Consider the following 22,184-nt stretch of genomic DNA (forward strand, 5'->3'; position numbering starts at 1 on the left):
TAAATATTAGACAAAAAACCCTTCATTTGCAGCTCTGGCCAACACAAGCATGAAGCTCCCATGCATTGCCCACCTTGTCATTAATGAGCAGCTCCACTGGATTGTGCACCCCTTGAAGGAGGACGATCTCGTTGGCCTGTCCAGGAACAGAATAAGAGAAGGGCGTCCCGATGGCAGTGGCAGAGCGTGGAAGGAGCCACAGGCAAGCAGTGAAGGCGTACAGCTCTGGAATGCTGTAGCGGACCACCGCATACATGTAGTTGGTGCGCACAGGGAAAGAGATCTTGTAGCCTTCGGGCAGCTTGTATTCTGAGGCTGGAAAAAAAAGACAACAACATAGGTTGTGATGGGCATTTGAAACGCTAGGTTTGGAGCAAGGAAACAAAAAAAATCAAAGAACCCCAGAGAAAAATCCCAACTTTAGATTAGAGGAGTGGACCCAAGGGTCTTCCTTATATTTTTGTGACTACCTTTTCCCATGGTGACTTAGAGGATCAGAATGCATCTTTTAACAAAAGAAAAGGAGACGGGTCAGGAGACTTGCTCAGAGTTGCACAGTGAGCTAAACATGGAGGTTGAACTGGTAACCTTGTGATTTCAAGTGCAGTGCCTTAGACCACCAAAATACACCGACTGCCTTCTGATGAAGAGCACACAATAATGAGAGAGACACCTCACTAAGAGCGATTTTGCCATGCTGGACACTCACACGTAAAAAGGATTGTTTTTGCCAACGTCCCCTCGGGAAGATTACCCTACCTTTCTCTAGCTCAGTCACTCGATGGTGCAAGGTGTTGAGCCCCTGGTCAATCTCGTGTCGATTGTGCTCCGAATCTTTCAGCAAGGAGGCCTTCTCTTTCTGCAGCTGGAGCATCTTTTGCTGTAGCTGACCTTCTAGATCTTCCATCTTCCAATGCATTGAATCAGCTGGTGGCCAGGGGGCTCCAGGGAGGTGAGTGGATGAGTTTGCTTGAGACAGCAAGTCCTGCTGTGAAGTGAAAGGAAAGACAAAGAAGAAGGAATGAGAGAATGTGAGGATGGCCTTCTTGTTGGTCACTGCACAGGATATATTGATGAGGAGAGCATGATTAGATCAAGCAGAGAATTAATATTATTTTTATTATTATCTCTAATTGTCATGTCTTATCCAGGGTTGCTTCCCTGGTTAGGGTTCAAATTTATGTTTTGTGTCTTATTTGTCCATTTTGATTCTTTTATTTATTTTGATTATGTGCATCTTTTTTAACTTTTGTTGATTGTTTTGCACCCTCCCTCGCCATAACCTATTGTCTATAGGGGAGGAGTGAAAGCTTTAGATTCGTCAAAAAAGTTTGATCTCCAGTTTTTGATGGATCTTGACGTCTGATGGACGATCACAGGAATCGTCGGGTAAAGGGGTCCTTTCATTGGATTGGCTGGCACAGCACTGTCTCAGCTGTGGAATGGCCAGTTGGGGTAGGAAGCTTGATGGCTGAGGTCTCCAGGACTCTAAACAAATCCAAATCATATTATGTGATTTTATCAACTGTTAAATTATGCTCTGTTCTTGTAATATTTTTATTTTTATACTGTGTTAAGGATTACTTCTGTTCTGTTCTGTGTATTGTATTGTATGGACCCCCTTCCTTTTGACACTCACTGCACACCCAACCTACTTGGACAGGGGTCTCTCTTTGAATTACCTTTCTCAAGGTTTCTTCAATTTTTTTCCCCACTAGGGTTTTTTTTTGGGGAGTTTTGCCTTGTCTTCTTAGAGAGTCAATGCTGGGGGGCTATCAAAAGGCAGAGCCTGTTAAAGCCCTTTGCGGCACTTCTTGTGTGATTTTGGGCTATACAAAAATAAATTGAATTGTATTGTTTTAGGGTCCCCTGATACCGAAAACATCGACATCTCGATGATGGCTGTGTGTGTGTGTGTGTGTCACAGTTTCTTGAGGACGGTCTAAAGCTAAAAAAGCGGAAAAATACCAAACTCGAAACTTAAGCCTGTCATAAGATGCCGATGTGTTGATTATTTTTTTGAGCCAAATCGTGCAAGAGAAAGTGGTTGCACTCTAGAGCAGGGGTGTTGAACTCCTATCCTAGAGGGCCGCAGTGGCTGCAGGTTTTCATTCTAACCCTTTTCCTAATCTGCGAACAGTTTTCGCTGCTAATTAACTCCTTTACCCTTCCTTTTAATAGCCCTGTTATTAAGGATTCAGTCCACTCAGTTGATTCGTTTCTTCATTAAATGGCAGCCAAACAGAAATGAGAAGTGAAACGAGCCAACAAATGAGCAGCTAAACTGGGATTTCAAACTCCAGCCAATTTCGCTCCAATCACTTTCTTAATGAGAAGCCCATTATTCTTACTGTTAATTAAACTCATTATTTAATTCCATGGCTTGTTGCTGCTGTCATTCTGCCACAGCAGACATTCCCAAAACTGTTGAGTTTCTGGTTTTTTTCTAAAAAACATGCTCACGATGTTTCGGTGACCTGAGAGATCAACCTTACTGAGACCGTCACCTTTCTTTATTTTCAGATACTGTGGTTAGCTGCTCACGTTTTGGCTCGTTTTGTGTCTCATTATTGCTTGGCTGCTGCTTAAGGAAAAAGAAACAACTAAGGGGCCTGAGTCCAGTTAATTAAAACGAAGGCAAAAGAAGTTAATTGGCACCAAAAACTGGTCATGAATTAAGAAGATGGTGAGAATGAAAACCTGCAGCCTCTGAGGTCCTCCAGGACCGGAGTTCGACATCCCTGCTCTAGAAGAACCCTCAAATACTGTAATTCTGCAATTAATTACCCCTTATAAAAAGTTTTGTCATTTCCACATAGTGTGACCAAAACGTATCCAAATCCTCCTAAATGAAAGTCTGTAGTGTGCACTTTAATCACATCGGAATTGTTTGATTCGTAATTTTAAACTGTAGATCAGAGGGGGAAATCAAGAAAAGATGTGTCTTTGTCACAAATATTAGATAGATAGATAGATAGATAGATAGATAGATAGATAGATAGATAGATAGATAGATAGATAGATAGATAGATAGATAGATAGATAGATAGATAGATAGATACTTTATTAATCCCAAGGGGAAATTCACATTATATTATTATTATATTTTTATTATTATATTATGCATATAGTGGGCGGCACGGTGGCGCAGTGGGTAGCGCTGCTGCCTCGCAGTTAGGAGACCCGGGTTCGCTTCCCGGGTCCACCCTGCGTGGAGTTTGCATGTTTTCCCCGTGTCTGTGTGGGTTTCCTCCGGGTGCTCCGGTTTCCTCCCACAGTCCAAAGACATGCAGGTTAGGTGGATTGGTGATTCTAAATTGGCCCTAGTGTGTGCTTGGTGTGTGGGTGTGTTTGTGTGTGTCCTGCGGTGGGTTGGCACCCTGCCCAGGATTGGTTCCCTGCCTTGTGCCCTGTGTTGGCTGGGATTGGCTCCAGCAGACCCCCGTGACCCTGTGTTCGGATTCAGCGGGTTGGGAAATGGATGGATGGATTATGCATATAAAGACTGATTAGCCTATCACACATGTGCGCATGGGAAGCAGCTAAAGGGTTCAAATGAAGGTAATTATACACCAGACCAGGAAATGGCAGAGTGCACTGATCCCTTCTTTTGTTTTCCATCGGCAGACCAAACATGGGAAATTTTGCCTGGATTTGATGACGTCACTTCTGGTTCCGGGTCCAATGACATCACTTCTGGTTGCGGGCCTAATGACGTCACTTCCGGTTTCTATGCCCGAAGACATCACTTCCAGTTCCGACCCCGAGGATGTCACTTCCGGTTCCTGCCCTGATGACATCACTTCCCCTGCCTGACTTTAAAATCACCATGTTTTCCTTTCTGTTTATTCATTTTTTGGACTGAGATCTGTTAAGACCAGTTTAATATGAACCAAACCTTCATCTTTGGCAGCCATACTTCAAGTATATGGGCGGCTGACCCCAAACCTTTACTTGTGTTGTCTGAATCTTTTCACAGGTACATAATACAATAGGGATAAATGCATACCCTAAAAAACATAGTCCAGTTTAGGTTTAATTGTACTTTATCTAGTGATTACTCTCTTAAAAGATTTCCAAAGAACTTGGCTTGCCATCTGTTTTGTCTTGGTAGAGTTTACACTTTTGTATTATTAATATGTAGCCTTTGTCAGAATGCCTCAGATCTCACAGACTTACCACTGTTTATAAGGTATTATAGTATAAAACTTCTCCCCACCTTCCCTTCTACATGTATAACCTCAGGCAATTAGGTGTAGTAAAAGACGAGCAGGAGTTAAGTTACACTTTAAACAATGTATTATTGACAATATTCATAAATAATAACAATATGCAAAGTACATTTAAATATTGGCAGCCATACAACCTGATAAATGGTGATGTGTAGTTTCACAGACTTGTTAGTTACTTAAAATGTCTCAAGTTAAGGCTTTTTGAGGTCAGCTTTCTTCAGAACAGGCCACATGCCTGTCTCAATATGGCTGCCGAGCTGTGCTCTCCATTGTCTTGTCCTTTTCAGTTCATGATGTGTGAGATGGTCTTTCATCAGTTTAGTAAGAGAGAGAGAGCGAGGTAAAGCAAGCAAATTTATAGGTTTTCTGTCCAACCCCTACAGCCAATAGGACGTCATGGTACTTAAAGGCTTCTGATACAAGCCCGTTCCAAACAGCCATATTTCAGACCAATGGGGGGATAGAACACCTTCACACCAGCCACCCTCCTAACCATATGCTAAGGTAAAGCTTGGCGGTTAGGCAGTCTGGCTGTCCTGTGGGAGTAGACTGGGAAACTTCAGCAGAGAAATATTAGCCAAACTTGTTTGAGGCACTTCCCTCCCAACCCTGTCGTAAAATTACAAAGAGACCCATTCCTAAAAAGGGAGAAGGGGTTCTTAAACCATTGCTGTTATTATCTATAATGTAACGATAATATTACATTGAGGTGTTCCGGGCACGTCCAACCGGGAGGAGGCCCCGGGGAAGACCCAGGACATGCTGGAGGGACTATGTCTCCCGGCTGGCCTGGGAACGCCTTGGGATTCCCCCGGAAGAGCTAGAAGAAGTGGCCGGGGAGAGGGAAGTCTGGGCATCTCTGCTCAAGCTGCTGCCAAGGATGGATGGATGGATGCTTTGTCTAAGTTACAAATAAAGACATACAGAATATTTATCAACTTGTATGTAAAACATTTCACATCACAACACCATGTGTCCGGCTAGAACCGGAAAAGGGGGGTTTAGAGGTCAGTGTGAGCTGAAGATAATCCTGTGGCATTGGAGAAATGAGAAATGAGAAGCACCTGGACAGGACTGGTGGAGGGACCAAAAGAAGGGTATTAGCTTCTACTCTTTGCCACCCCATTGACCCAAAAATGCCACAGGAAAGCGTGAAACAGAGATAAACATGAGGGCAAATCTATCATCTGGTCCCTCCACAGCCACTGCAGCGCAAGGCCCTGCCAGAAAGACTGACCAGCTTGGTGCGTAACACAAGAAGACATTCCACCTGAGCACTAGGTGTGTTGGCTGCTTGGCCTTTGACATGAAGCACAGTGATCTGTCCAGGGTGTATTTGGGGTAAATGCCACTGCCACGTGTTACAGCTTTGGTTCAGCTATAGCAGCGTTTCTCAACCTTTAAGTATTTGCAACCCAAGTTTTCATAACAGTTTTAATCGCGCCCCCCCTAACGTTTTTTTGAAAGGAGCCCACTAATACCAATTTATTTTTTTTTAATTAATGATATATCATAGATGCATATTTTATTATACCTATTGTGGAGGATTGCCGGCTTTCCAGTCCGGCCCTCAAACCCAGGCCGCTAGGAGGAGCCCTCCGGACAGCATGATGGTGCCCCGACTTCCAGCAGGGCCTCATGGACTCTGTAGTTTATACACACAGCCCTGCTGGATACCTTGGGGGCCACCGGGAGTCACTGTAGGGGGGCTAGTGGGCTCTTGTGTGCCCTATAACCCGGGAGTGCATCACAGTCACGTGACTGGAGGAAGCGACGTGCTCCCGGGATGAAGAAGAGGACTGTTTGCCCTGACCCGGAAGGAAATGGACTTGTGGGTTGTGCTTGGAACCACTTCCGGGTCAGGAGCTATAAAAGGACTATGGGAAGCCCAGAACACGGAGCTGAGCTGGGAGGTAGGGTGGCGACGTGTCTGGGTCGAGGAGGATTGTTTGGTTAGAGAGAGTTTATTGATTATATGAATGTGGTGTGTGGAGTGCTTGGTGCACATTATAATAACAAAATAAATAGTTATTATACTTTCACCTGGTCTGAAGAGTGGTACCTGAGGGTTCAAGAGGTGGACAAAAGCCTTAACTGCTACACTACTTAACTTTTATCGACATTTATCTAACTCTATATTTATTTTTCTAGTATCAGAATGTAGTTTAAGTTAATTTGTTTTGGTTTCAATAGATGTATTTTTCATATTTTCGATTCATGTTTTCTTTTTTCACATCTTCACGTCCCCATTTTTGTTACTTCATGCCCCCCTAGGGGAGCCAGCCCCACAGTTTGAGAACCACTGAGTTATAGGCATATTTCAGGACTTTTTATGGTTATACTATAATGAGTGAATTAAAAGTTGTTCCCGCTCCCCTGCTTGAATGAGGTACCCTCTGTTAACTGTCTCTGAACAAGTTATTGATCAATAACACATGCAGTCAATCACTGCCTGATACCTGAGCAACAGATAAACAGATATAGGTCAAATTAGGGATTTTATGGGTGAAGAGGGGCCCCTCTATGACAGCCAAGGGAGTAATAAACATATCACAGAAAGTTTTGGGTTATTGGGGCACAAAAGATGGAAACCCCATTTTATAATTCAAAATTCTTTTATGGTAAACTACAGCAAAAAATGGACAGACCACCAGTCCTTCAACAACTTTGCTTCAGTAAGTGTGGCCTCCATGGGCTCTGGGTGTGAAATGAATGGAAGCTTCTGGTGGCATCTTGTTTTATATGCAGGCGGGGACAGAAGAGGCGGAGCCTCCGTCTGAGGGGCGGAAGTGACATCATTTTTCACCTGCTTGGGAAAACAAAATGCAGGTGCTTAGCAACCTCCATCCTTCCCCGTCTGTGTTACCTGCTCCAGCAAGTTTCTGCGTGTGGCGAGGACTATGTGAAAAAGTGAAGATGTCAGCGTAGTCAGCTCTGATTTAAGCTAATGGTGATCACAAAAGGAGTTACAGACTGCAGGCTGCAGACTGGTAAGTTTATATACTAAGAATGTGGGTCCACTGGTTTGGGATATTTAGGTCTACAGAGAAAAGTGTCCTAAAGTGAGGAAGGGTGGTAATCTTCAACACCTTCAACACCATCCAACCTCTGCTCCTTAGGGACAAGCTGATAGAGATAGGAGTAGATTCATACCTGGTGGCATGGATCGTGGACTATCTTAAAGACAGACCTCAGTATGTGCGTCTTGGGAACTGCAGGTCTGACACTGTGGTCAGCAGCACAGGAGCGCTGCAGGGGACCTAATCAATGACTTTGTTAAATGGTGCGACTCAAACCACCTACAACTGAACACCAGCAAAACTAAGGAGCTGGTGGTGGATTTTAGGAGGCCCAGACCCCTCATGGACCCCGTGATCGTCAGAGGTGACTGTGTGCAGAGGGTGCAGACCTATAAATACCTGGGAGTGCAGCTGGATAATAAACTGGACTGGACTGCCAATACTGATGCTCTGTGTAAGAAAGGACAGAGCCGACTATACGTCCTTAGAAGGCTGGCAATCTTCAACATCTGCAAAAACATACTGCAGAAGTTCTATCAAACAGTTGTGGTGAGCGTCCTCTTCTATGCGGTGGTGTGCTGGGGAGGCAACATAAAGAAGAGGGACGCCTCACGCCTGGACAAACAGGTGAGGAAGGCAGGCTCTATTGTAGGCACGGAGCTGGACAGTTTGACATCCGTGGCAGAGCGATGGGCACTGAGCAGGCTCCTGTCAATCATGGAGAATCTACTGCATCCACTGAACAGGATCATCTCCAGACAGAGGAGCAGCTTCAGCGACAGACTGCTGTCACCGTCCTGCTCCACTGACGACAGACTGAGGAGATCGTTCCTCCCTCACACTATGCGACTCTTCAGTTCCACCTGGGGGGGTAAACGTTAACATTATATAAAGTTATTGTCTGTTATACCTGCATTGTTATCACTCTTTAATTGAATGTTGTTATTATCAGTATGCTGCTGCTGGAGTATGTGAATTTCCCATAAGGATTAATAAAGTATCTATCTATCTATCTATCTATCTAATCAACAGACCTCCGCACAACAAAACATGTTTGTAAAGTGCTTCCATACATTGCTAAGAGGACGATAAGATGGGCACCATAACTTACCCTGTCCCCCTAAATCGTCTTCAAGGCTTAAACGGATGCCTTATGACTCAAACTCTGTTTAATTCTACAGTAACACACCATCTTGCTCCGGCCTATTTTTTTCAGCACAACCCATTCCCTCCATAAATCAAACGAGACATCTAGTTGTTTCATTTACAAAGTAATTAATCAAGTTAACCTCATAATTACAGCACACAATTCTTCCCCTAGAGGCTCCAATATTTTTTATAGGATTGCCTGTGCTCTATTCAGTATTTCAACAGATACAAGGCACTTCAGGCGTCAAGTTCATAAATGGTTTCTTTTGTTCCAATAAATACACATCATTTTTCTAACTTCTTCCAATTTCTTGCCGTCATCTAAGGCTACCGCTAAGTTTTCATCATCGGCTGCATCGGATTTTATGGCCAGAGTGCTGAAACTTGACGTGCAGATATATTACACAAAGAGGCCCCAAATTTCCGTTAATCGAGTTCTCCTCTCCGAGAATGATTTCTATGATATTCCAGACACGTGTTGATCGTCCATTTGAATAAATGACCCATTTTCGCAGGTGAACCTCTGATACATTACAAAAATGATTTGCTCAGACTGCACTCGTGCGGCTTTCTGGCGGCCCCATTCACTCTTTTGCATAATTACATTTGCTGCAGAGCCCATAAAGCTTTCCTGAATTCTTCAGGACAGGTAATAAAATATTCAATATCAAATTTAAAAAATAACCGAACACAGACCGAAAGGGGAAAATGCAATTAACAATTATGGCGGCTCTCGCCAAAGCCCCAGTGACAGATAAAATAAAGCGGGCTGCCTCTGTACGATTCCATTTGTCTCGCGTGATAGTAATACAGTAAGTGTTACTGCACCGGGTCACCATTTGAAACAACTGACATTATTTACGGCGCTTGAATTAAAAGAGATGTAAAAAGTCATCGATTTTATAATAATAATAATAATAATAGCTTACATTTATTGAGCGCCTTTCACAAACCTAAGGTCGCTTTACATACAGAGTAATAAAAAAAAATTACACAAATGACAAAAGTTTGTAGAACAGGAAAGTTTTCAGTTGCGATTTAAAAATGCAGAAACAGGAGCAAACTCGGAGAGACTGAGGAAGAGAGTTCCAGAGTTGAGGTGCCATAGCACTGAAGGACCTGCCTGTCCTCCCAGGGTGGAGAGTCTGGTGTGTCGGACAGTAAGGAAATAACTGCGCGAGGATGTGAGAGAGCGACAAGGAGTGTAAGGAGCTAGAAGCTGAGTGAGGTAGAGGGGGGCAAGGTTATGTAGGGCTTTGAAGGTGAGAAGCAGAATCTTGAATTTAATCCTTGATGGAACCGGTAACCAGTGAAGCTGGGAGAGAACATGGGAGATGTAAGCAGAACACTTTATGTGGATGAGGACTCTGGCTCTGAATATACTGGAGCTTCTGTACAGATTCTGCAGGGAGGCCAATGAAGAGGGAATTACAGTAATCAGTACGAGACATTATGAAACAATGAACCAGAGTCTGAGCATCAGACAAGGACAGAAATGGACGGAGGCGGGCAATGTGAAGGAGATGATAGAATGAAATTTTGGAAAGAGACCCAATGTGTAACTCAAAGTTAAGTGATGAATCAAACAAAACACCAAGATTTCTGACAACAGGAGCAGGTTTGACAAGTGGACCATCAGCAGAAATAGAGAAATTGAATGCCTTAGAAAGTTGGGATTTTGGATCTACCAGTAACACTTCATCTTTATTGGCATTAAGTTTGAGAAAGTGATTTTCCATCCATAGCTTAACATCAGTGATGCATTCCTTGAGTGTGCTGGGAGGTGAATCTGTAGGGGAGATATAACTGTACATCGTCTGCATAACAGTGGAAGTTAAGTGCCATGTCTGAGAATAATCTGACCCAAAGGAAGGATATAAAGTAGAAAAAGTAACGGCCCAAGGACTGAACCCTGAGGGACACCACGCGACACAGGTGAGGTGGAGGATTTATATCAGCCGAGTGTGACAAACTGTTGCCTATTAGAAAGATATGATGTGAGCCATTGAAGGGCTTAGCCAGAGATGCCTACAGCAGAGAGACGTGACAGGAGGATTTCATGGTTAACAGTGTCAAATGCTGCACTTAAGTCACGAAGGAGGAGAATATTTTAATACACAGTAACCAAATTTATTCATTCAGCTGTTTCCCTTACTTGAACATACTGTAAAACAGTTCTAATAGGCCATTCTGCACAGCAGGGTCCAACAAGCCTCTTCAACACAACACAGCATAACATAACAGAACAATCTTCAAATTTAGGGTCATGGGGGCCAGGGCCTATCCCAGTAGCATCAGTATCAATGGTGGAATCACTCACAAATACACACACTCACCCCTTTTATAATGCACTGTACAGTGTTGTCAGTCGTTTGTATCACACAACTGTCACCAGTCTGCAGAAGATTTACAGGTAAGAGTCTCATTGAGCTATGAGTGCCCACCACTGTACACTTTGTAAGTGTTATGAATCTCGTGAGTTCCCAACCATAAACATCCAAAATGTCCGGCCAGTACACAGGGCAAACTCAAGATCTTTGTAAAATTAAAAAATGAATTTTTTCAAAAATGTCCTGGAACACAAAAGGAACAAGCATATCTTAAGCAATAAGGCGACCCAATACAGAATCCAAGAGGTGAACTTTGAATATGTCAAAACGGTACAAAATAGTTCACAAAAGCAAAAGTGAATGTTAAAAAAAAAAATAATTGAAAATTTAGAATCTGGGGCTTAAAGAACCACCCCCCCCCCAAAAAAAAAGAAAAAGGCATAAAAGATAATAACAGACCCAATTACAGTCTGGTGGGCATTAATACAATTTTCATAATTTGGTCTCTGTGCACCACCACATTAGATTTGGAATGAAGCCATCAAGATGTGCTGGAAGTGTAGACTTCAAGTTTTAATTCAAGGGGTTTTACATCTTGCCTGAAGAAGGGGGCTGAGTTGCCTCGAAAGCTTGCATATTATAATCTTTTTAGTTAGCCAATTTGTGGTGGGTTGGCACCCTGCTTCCTGCCTTGTGCCCTGTGTTTGCTGGGATTGGCTCTAGCAGACCCCCGTGACCCTGTGTTCGGATTCAGCGGGTTGGATAATGGATGGATGGATGGATAGTTAGCCAATAAAAGGTATCATTTTGCTTGACTTCTCACTACATCCAAAATGGCTAACACAGTACAACACTCTAGTACTACAAAAACATTGTATGAGCCATTTAGAAAAGACAGCCATTTTATTATACATGGTTCCCACATTTTCAGGGGCTCAGAAGAATTGGGACAGATTAACATAATTATAAATTTAATGGACATTTTCAATGCTTTGCAGTCAATGACTGCCTGAAGTCTGAACCCACAGCCTTCTCCAAGTGCTGGGTTTCCATCTTTCTGATGCTTTGCCAGGCCTTTACTGCAGCTGTCTTCAGGTGCTGCTTGTTTGATGGCCTGTAGTGAAATGCATGTCCAGTTGGGTTGAGATCAGTTGCTTGACTTGGCCTTTGAAGAATATGTCACTTCTTTGCTTTGAAAAGCACTTGGTTTGCTGTCACAGTATGTGTTGGCTCATTGTCCATCTGTACCGTGAAGTGTCGTGCTATCAGTTTTGCAGAATTGGTCTATATCTGAGCAGACAGTATAGCGCCCTGTACACTACAGAATTCTTCCTGCTTCTTCTTCCAGCAGTCATAGCATCAATAAACACCAGTCACCGACTTCCATTGGCAGCCATGCATGCTCAGGCCATAACACTTCCTTTACCATGTTTAACAGATGAAGTGGTATGCTAAAGATCTTGAGCCATTCCTTCTCTACTCCATACTCTTCTCAATCCATCATTCTCATACATATTGATCTAACATGCCTTTGTCCAAAGAAACTTGTTCCGGAACTGGATAGGCTTTAAGAAAATGCTTTCTTGAAAAGTCTAATCTGTCCTTCCTATCCTTGAGGTTTATCAGTGGTTTGCACCTTGTGGTAAGCCCTCTGTCTTTACTTTCATGAGGTCTTCTTTTGATTGTAGACTTTGGCTGTGATAGGTCCACCTCCCGAAGGGGGTTCTTGGTTTGGCTAAATGTTGTGACTTGGTTTTTCTTCACTAAAGACAGAATTCTGCAATCACCCATCACAGCTGTCTTCAGTGGTTGTCCGGGTCTTCTGGTGTTACTGAGCTCACCAGTGTGTTCCTTCTCTTTACGAATCTATGAAATGGTTGACTTGACCACTCCTGGTGTTTCTGTTATCTCTCTAAAGGGTTTGTTTTACTTTTTTGTCCTATTGATGGTCTGTTTTTACGTGCGTGGTCAGCTCTTTGGACCTCATATTGAGAGTTCACAGTGACAGCTTCCAAATACAAATTCCACACTTGGAATCAACTCCAGACCTTTTACCTTCTTGATAATTAATGCAAGAATGAGGGACCTGCTCACACTTGCCTATGGAACAGCTTGTCAGTCAAACCATCCAAATAGAAAATGGGGGGCCATGTATAAAAATGGCTGTCATTCTTAAAGGGGTCATATGATATTTCTGTTAAAGTCTTTGAATTAAAGCTGAAAGCCTACACTTCAGTCGTTTAATGATTCCTTCATTTCAAATCCATTACGGTGCCATGCAGAACCAAAATTATGAAAATTGCGTCACCATCCAAATACTTTTGGATCTAACTGTTGAACACTTCTAACACGTCTCATCACTAACCCTTAACGTTAAACTTAACCCACTAACAACTGGGAGTTACATTCTGATGAATGGACAACTAACGTCATGTACCCCATAAACAAAACAAAAAACGGAAATATCATAATAATGAAATATATTTAATCTCGGAGACTTAATGTGAACAATTCAGTAGAATGAAAACCACCGAAAAAAATCAAAGAGGAGTCCCTGGAAAAATGTATGAACTACATAGTTTGTCGTCTAAACCGTTACATTCCTTGATTCTGTCAGTCAGCTCTAAGAGTTCAGTCTTGGACTGCTTTGAACGAGGAGTGGGAGTTAAATCTTCCACGCTATAGTAGTCACCACTCATCGTGTAGCTCATTGTGAAGCGTTTTGCTGATCCACAAGTCACAACCCTCAGTACTTAGCTTGTTTTTATGCAAACACATGAGGTTCCCCAGGGGAGGTGCTCTAAATAGAGAAATATCAATGTCCCCCCACCAGGCGAATCTCAGACTGTCCCTTCAGATCTCCCAAAAAGACTGGCACCAGTGAGCCCAGGAGGCCTCAGTGTCTCCTTTCGGTGAAGCTCACAGATTTCCTGAGCGCTGAGGCGCAGATCCCTGACAACACAATCACATCGAGGAGCTCTTCATTTAAGGCCCTGTGCACAGTTATGTACCTTACAACTCCCACCAATCCTTATAACTTAATTTGTCAGTCGAAGCCGAGCAAAGAGAATCCTGACTTCATTCACGTCATTAGGCACACAGCTGGGAGGCTAGAAAATGGAACTCTATACTTTGCAACTGTAGGTCTTTCTGTGGCTCACAGTATGACTCTGACTAAATCATTGCACCCCTGTGGGCTCCAGCAGCAAAGCAGAACGTTTCTGTACGTTGAGCAGTTAACATAAATCACCTGGAGTTGACTGTGAACCATTAAGGATGTGATTCAGTCCCAGAAAATGCTTGGCGGATTTGTACCGCTCATCGCCACTTTTGTGTTTTTATATTGCATCCAGTTTATCAGTGACAAGAAAGCTTAATTTCTTTCCGAGCTTACTTGTATTATTTTTAGTTTTGTGAAGAAAGTGAGCCGATGTTATTAGTATAAAAGCAAAAATGCAAGATATAATCGATTACTGTATCCAAAGGGGGGGTGCACACTTCCTGGGACATGGCACATTATTATATAAACTGCAGCTACTAGTGTAGTCCAACATCCATGCTTGTATAGTGAAATAAAACAAGATGAAGAAAGAAGAATACACGTCATGCCAGCTGTTACAACTCCGTGGATCAGTCTGATGCCAATGAGTGAGGGTCCTGACTCCTCCCTCGTTATTTGCGTGATCGTCTCTCAACTGTGATAATGGCTGAAGTATAGATATGCCTGCTCTTTGGTGATTTTAGGACAGTCTTACTGATCAATGAAATGCAGTGTCACACACATGCGCATGGGAGACAGCTGAAGGGCTCACAAAGGGATAATTCCGTGCCAGACCAGGGGGTGGCAGAGTGTATTAATCCTTCCTCTTTTTCATCAGCAGATCAACCACGGGAAATGTCGCCTGGACTCGAGGACGTCAATTCCAGTTCCTGGCCCGATGATGTCACTTGCGGTTCTGGGCCTGATGACGGCACTTCCGGTTCTGGTCCCAATGACATCATTTGCCCTGCCTGGCTTTAAAACCGCCATGTTTGCCTGGTATTGTCATTCTATTGTCAGAGGGGGACACTTTTACATTTTTTTGTGCACTGGGTGGTTCCATTAGGCACCCACTGTTGGGACTGTGGGGTGAGAAGTTAAAAGGCTGTCTGTACTATTAATGGTATTTGCTGTCTTGCAAGGGAGTCACTGCTTTGAAGTCTGGCCTTGGAGGATGTCTGTATTTACCTGGCTTGGAAATATTGGTTTCTAATCAGCATATCTGTACTTATTAATGTTTGGTAACCATACATTTTGTTAACTTGTGTTTTCCTTAATTGTTAAACCCAGGCAATTTAGATGTGCCATTGATTAAACTGTTTGTCCAGGACTGACAGCAGCAGGGACTGAAGTAAATATAAACTCCTGGGCAGCAGAAGGCAGGAGGGACAGTCCACAGGAAACGCCGCCAAGACACTCCAGTTCTTGTTTTTACAGACTTTTAGAGTGTGGACTGTGTATTTTCCTTTTAAAAAAAGGAAATTAATTCCTGATATGTTTAGGTTCTGTTATGTTCGTTTATCTTTTTAATATACCTTATATTGTCTTGTACAATAGAACTTACTGTTGCTTTTTTCTGAAATTACTGTTATGTCTTTCATTGTGTGTTTACTCACCGCCCAATTTAAAGAAACCTGTGTGCTATTATTGGTAAATTTCAGGAGTTCCCAGTCTCTTAATAAAACTGGGTGGCGTAGTCGGATATTTTAATGGTGTCTAAGTTAGATTACCTATAAGTGTGACCAGACACCTGTTACACTATTGTTGGACTCCAGTTTGTTGAGACCTGTCATTTGGAACCAATCTTTCAAGAATATGGGTGGCTGTCTCCAAACCTCTTTCTGTGTCTGTCCAACCATTTCACAGCAGAAACACTTTGTTAGATTTTACCTGTTATGTTGCAGAGAATTCACAAAGTGTTCAGACCCCTCTACTTTCTGCACACTGCATTGTTGTCGTAAATTTGAAGTTGATAAACTTGCCATTTTTGCCCATCAATTTACATGTAATAACCCATAATGATAAAGTGAACATATTCTTTGTTTCAGAAAGACTTGCAAATTTATTAAAAATCAAAACCTGAAATCTTATTCATGTAAGTATTTATACTCTTAATTACTAATACAATTAAAGTTCTTCCCCACGACAATTATGTGTATTTATATTCAGATATCAGGTTATGCGATGTTATGTTACACAGGCACCAGCTGTATCAGCGGACCTCTCGGCTTCCTTTTTCTGCTTGAGTTTCTTTAAATGAAATCTGGTTTTATCCAGTTTCTTGGTGAAGCCTGAATTTTTTATGTCAGACAGTAAGCAAAAGACTAGTTCCAATAATGTGACTAATGAAGCTCATCCGGGATTTGAGGTCGACAGTGGAGATGTCCTGGATAATTCTGTAAAATATGAAAAAGGGCCAAATGCGCTCTTTTTATTTTATTTTAAAGAGATCCACATGCTGGAAAGCTGGTGACCAGGCAGACATGAATAGCTGGCCTTTCTTTCCCCTGGGACACCAATAAAGGAGTGTCTGAGAAGAGCAGTGGAGAAGGCTAGCTGATGGAGAGGCTGTGCTCGTCTAGTTTTCTGGCTTCATAAATGCAGATGAACTGCTGGCTTTGGGTGTAAAGGTCCTTGTTGAGGCAAATGAGATCAGCGGCATAATGCAGTTTAGGGTGCTTTCTCTTATCAGCTACCGTACCTCCATTAGCCTCCTTTGTTATAAAGGTTATGATTGTATTTGGTGTAGTGTTAGACTAGAAAGTGCATTATAATGAGATAAATTGTACCTACTGCGTTAAACACCATGGGGAAGGAAAACAAAAACATTTTTATTCTAAAATTAGCTTTAACAATATTTAATGTCTTTTTGTAACCCGCTTAGGTTTGTGGGAGCCTATCCCAGCTAGTATAGGTTACAAGGCAGGAAAAAACCTTCGGCAAAGTGCCAGTCCATTACAGACCGAACACAAACACACATACCCACACACCGCAGCCAATATGGTGTCACCAGTTTACCGAACACCCGACGGAAACCCACACGGAAACATGGGAGGACCTGGGATGTGAACCCTGGACCCCATACTGCAAGGCATCAGCACAACCACTGGACCCTGATGCTGCTGCCCACTTCAACAATATATCATCTTTTAACAGTTTTGTCCACTTCATTGCTGGAGGAGCTGCTTATCTGGCTCACCAACACTGGCACAAAGCCAGCCCTGGATACCGTACGTCGTCTGTGCTGGGATTCATTTTCAGCAGTGGCAGACTGTCAGGGCCTGCAAGGCCTTCTCTGCTGGCCTAAAAAAATATCTGAATCACAAACTGATGTTAATTATATTTTGTCCATGAATACTTATTAAATAATTCCAAATAGTCTAGCTTTTCCGATGGCTGTGCTGCTTCCAGACATGTATTTTCGTATTAAAGCATTTAACCAATCACATTTCAGCCATCATTTTTTGCCAGGCAGGGTCAAAGTCAAAGAAGTCTGCCCGGGATGCCTTCACAATCCGTTCTGCAGGCCCTCTAACACAAAATAAATGTCGATTAAACTGTTGCTTCAACCAATCAGATTTTGAGTTGGTTTCACTAGGACCCGCTAGCAGGCGTACGGCAACATCACCGTATTCAGAACCGTTGATTGGATAGGATGGTGTAATACAAAAATCTGAATGAGAGCATCATGGGGCAGCTGTACACATTGGTATGTTTGGCGGTGAGCATTCTCGTGTTCACTGCTTCTGTCGAGCGGACATTTTCAGCCCTAAAGCGAATTAAAACTTATGCCAGAAATACGACAGGGCAGGTTCGACTTTCAGCATTAGCTTTGATGGCGATAGAAAGGGACTTCGTGATGGAACTGAAGCGCACAGATAATCTGTACGACAGAGTAATTGAACTGTTTTTGAGGAAAGAGAGGAGGATGGATTTTGTTTACAAATAATCTGAATTTTTTGTGAGTAAAATGTTGAGATTTTCCTAAATAATATTGCAAGTTTATGAGTTATTATTGATGTTTTTTATGTGTGTTGCGGGCTGTAGCTGCAGTAGAAAGGAACTTGTTCACCCCTGGTTTGTCTATTCAATAAAGGCATTTATTGTGGCTACAAGAGTTATTTATCTGCGATGCAACGGCTCTTTATACTGTATTTCTGCATATTAAGATGGTTTTTATAACCATAAATTAGTTTTTGAGGGGCGGGTTGATTCAGACAGAGCACTACTGAAAGCCTAGGTGTGAAATGCACGGTCCGCCACTGATTCTCAGTGTCTGCTGCCATTGCCCGTAGTTGGTGTTGTGCTATCTATCTATCTATCTATCTAATCCTGCCTACTATACTAAAGTTATCATTTATCTATCTATCTAATCCTGCCTACTATACTAAAGTTATCACTTATCTATCTATCTATCTATCTATCTATCTATTCCTGCCTACTATACTAAAGTTATCACTTATCTATCTATCTATCTATCTATTCCTGCCTACTATACTAAAGTTATCACTTATCTATCTATCTATCTATCTATCTATCTAATCCTGCCTACTATACTAAAGTTATCACTTATCTATCTATCTATCTATCTATCTATCTATCTATCTATCTATCTATCTATCTATCTATCTATCTATCTATCTATCTAATCCTGCCTACTATACTAAAGTTATCACTTATCTATCTATCTATCTATCTATCTATCTATCTAATCCTGCCTACTATACTAAAGTTATCACTTATCTATCTATCTATCTATCTATCTATCTATCTATCTATCTATCTATCTATCTAATCCTGCCTACTATACTAAAGTTATCACTTATCTATCTATCTATCTATCTATCTATCTATCTAATCCTGCCTACTATACTAAAGTTATCACTTATCTATCTATCTATCTATCTATCTATCTATCTATCTATCTATCTAATCCTGCCTACTATACTAAAGTTATCACTTATCTATCTATCTATCTATCTATCTATCTATCTAATCCTGCCTACTATACTAAAGTTATCACTTATCTATCTATCTATCTATCTATCTAATCCTGCCTACTATACTAAAGTTATCACTTATCTATCTATCTATCTAATTCTGCCTACTATACTAAAGTTATCACTTATCTATCTACCTACCTATCTGAATATCATAAAGAGACATTTGTAGACAGAACCATCCACATAGGAATATTTGCACGATCTAAAGAAACATCGTCAAAGGAAAACGAAAAACTGAATAACTGGGAGAAAAGGTTTAAAAGTGTCAGAATGAATGTGGTGGATAGAATCCGTTGAGGTCATCCAACAAAATCAAGAACGAAAAACATGTTGTTATTGTCTGAAATCTGTAATGTGCAGTGAGCTAACTAGTAAGACACTAACTGACCAAGAAAACCAGAACTTGGACAGTGTTATTATATGCAGCAAGGAGTCCTTTTAAAATCGGGAACCCTTGTTATTTCAGTAATCTTTCATCATCTATTTGTAATTATTTATGCTACTGATCTAAATAAATGAAATCTTCGTTCTGGAACCTTCACATAGACATTTCTTTTGGACACCAAAGTTGGTTCCCTTATGGCGTCGCTTTGAAGAAGCACTTTGCCACTTTTACTTTCAAGCAGTGCACCTGCAACCAAGGGAGGGATGATCAATGGCACAGTGGCTTTCCAGGCCTGAATCCTGGCTAAGGTACTTTCTTCATGGAGTTTGCACGACCTTTCTTAAAACTACGATTTTCTTACATATTGTTGATCGTGTGGGTTAAGCTGGTTGGGACTCTGTGCTCTGTGCCCTGGGCTCTGTTCCTGCTTGGCGTCTGGCTTACACCCTGTAGCCAGTCCTTGTACTCCCCTCATCATGATCCTAAAGATAGAATAATTAAATGGGTTTGGAAAAATGAATGAGTGAATGAATCTTATACAGCTTAAAATAGTCGACATTTTATCTATCTGTCTTATGGGCTGACTTTTTCTGGTGCACAGTGTAGAGCAATGGCGCATATATTTAATAAAATATAAAATATTATTCCAGTCTCTTCATGAAAGTACATAATATGTACTTAATTGAAGTTTTTGACATTTAATATATGAAGTATCATGTGGTAATTATCTATAAATAAGTTCATAATAAGTGGTTAATAATGCATTCCCAGGCCTAATGTATTACCTTCTATTCTTCAGTGGGCCAATCTGTCTTTGTGTCTTTGACAGCCAGCTAATAATGGAAAATTCACAAGGGAGAGACGTCAAAAGAATATGGGGGGGGTGTGTGTGTGGGGGGGGTATAGTCTGAACAAGAGAAAGAGCAAACGGCAGAGTGTGGAGTGAACAGAAGAAGAGTTACCAAGTGAAAGGCCGACAATACAGAAGTTGTGCAACAAGCATGCGAGGTGCAGCACCAGCTGCTTATGTGATGTTTAGTCCACAGGCTGTTGAAGGAAAGTTTATTTAATTTGCTAATAAGTGATAAAGTCATACTTTACAGGGAGCACGTGGGTGTTGAACACCAGTGGCTGCACCAGAGACGATTAAAGGGGGTGAAAAACCACACAATAAGATACTCTGTGCTTCATATTTGCAGCTAATTTTGATCACTTTGCAGAGATCTCTATACACTTTGACATTAAAGAGTCTTTTTCTGTGGATCAATGTCAAAAAAAATCCTGTGAGATTCAATGACATATCTCTCTATTACTGTATAAAAAAAAACCTTGGAAGGAGACAAGATGTGATTTTCTCAGAAAGACACTTATATGTCCCGCAAGAAAGAGATTTAACCATGCCATGGGGTAGGAAATAAAAGACAAAGGGTAGAAGACAAAGTAGAACGTCGTAAAATAATTCAAAAACATTGGCGCAATACACATACAGAGCAGGTTAGAAATAATGGAAGTACAAAAATTCAAAAGCCTCAAAAAAAAGGATAGGAAAGACAGCATTAGTGCAAACAAATGGAAATTATCCATCCATCCATTTATCCATTGTCCAACCCGCTGAATCCGAACACAGGGTCACGGGGGTCTGCTGGAGCCAATCCCAGCCAACACAGGGCACAAGGCAGGGAACCAATCCAGGGCAGGGTGCCAACCCACCGCAGCGCTGGAAATTATTACTCTGTGAAATAACGGAACAACAAAAAGAGAACAGATCGAATATATTGTTCGGATTTAAACTTTAAGTTGGAGACTTGTAGATCGTCTAATTTGTGTTGCCAGCGAGAATTAAAAGATTCCAAAAATGTTGGCACGCTATTTAGTCCCATGAGATGGAGACTTTTAACATGAGATTGTTTTAAGTCACGCCCTACTTGCAACCATTTTCAAACAAGACCACGGTCACCTAACCTCAGTCGCGTGAATGCTTTTGGCAGACGCACTTCTTGTGCTCCCAGCTCTTATAAATTTTATCAAGATGGTACATCAACGACAAAGTGAAGAAGAAAGAGCATGGACAAACAATCGAAAAGTTGTTTTAATTATTACAGAGAAAGAAACGATATTCACTCACAGGCAGTTATGCTTTGCATTGTCATGATGAAAGTCCAAAAACGGAATCAAAATTCAATGCGATCTTGAAGAAAAGTTCATTCCAAATATTGTTTGTACAAAAGTTTTAAAGTAAAAGTGAAAATAATGCATATGTAACAATTCCCATAAAAATAACAATCTCTTAAAATTGTAGATCCGGTAAACCAAACCCGGGGGTGGGCGAGTGAAGTGCGCAGGAGCGGAGCCCCAAACTTAATAATAAATTTTGAAAACTTCCAATGGGTGAATACGTTTTATAGGAATCACAGTGTTTCTCAACATTGTAGGTGTCATGATCCAATATTGTCTTCATGACCCCGTCTCCTTGGGGGGTGGGGGGTTCCACCTGTTTAAATTGAGGTTTAGCAACCTACTGGTGGTAGAGCCCTTGAGCCACTCCAGTGGTCTATGGTTGCCATGGAGCTTTGGGATGCTCTGCCACATCGAAATGTCATTCAGCACCATGGAGAGTTACCAGGGTAGGCAGTGGGGTTTAGTTCTGTACATTATAAAGTAGCAAGAAGCTTCCCGGAGTGTTCAGTTTAGTCTGTGATATCATTATTGTCATAGCGAAAAATTTTTTTTTCCTCGTATATGCCAGTCAACATGCAATATGCTGCCACTCTCCAGCGCCATGATGTGTGAGGAGATCTAACAACCTTACTTTAAAACGTCAAACCTTCCTTAATTCTTAAGGTGTGTGTCTCACTTCTACCTTGACAGTTTTTAGGAGAGGCAGGAAACTGGACCCTTGTGTGCTGCAATCAATGCTGGGATTTTGCAAGCTTCCAAATTTTTACAAAAAATAAATAAATAAAAATCCTCTTGTTCTCATTTGTACTCAGAACACAACTAACAAAATGTCACAGTCTGTTCTTTC

At 41.7% G+C, this 22,184-nt stretch overlaps 1 protein-coding gene across 1 annotated transcript in view; it reads right to left on the reverse strand.

Moving 5' to 3' along the window:
- The window catches only part of nptxrb (neuronal pentraxin receptor b), a 51,356-nt gene that overhangs the window by 10,220 nt on the left and 18,952 nt on the right, over positions 1-22,184 (reverse strand). The window contains exons 2-3 of the mRNA XM_028816742.2: positions 760-988; positions 74-315 (exon numbers count right to left, since the gene is read on the reverse strand). Of these exons, the coding sequence (XP_028672575.1) occupies positions 74-315; positions 760-988 (471 nt within the window). The remainder of the gene's footprint in view (positions 1-73; positions 316-759; positions 989-22,184) is intronic.

The sequence above is a fragment of the Erpetoichthys calabaricus genome, chromosome 12, assembly GCF_900747795.2.
Source record: "Erpetoichthys calabaricus chromosome 12, fErpCal1.3, whole genome shotgun sequence".
Taxonomy (NCBI): Eukaryota; Metazoa; Chordata; class Cladistia; order Polypteriformes; family Polypteridae; genus Erpetoichthys; species Erpetoichthys calabaricus.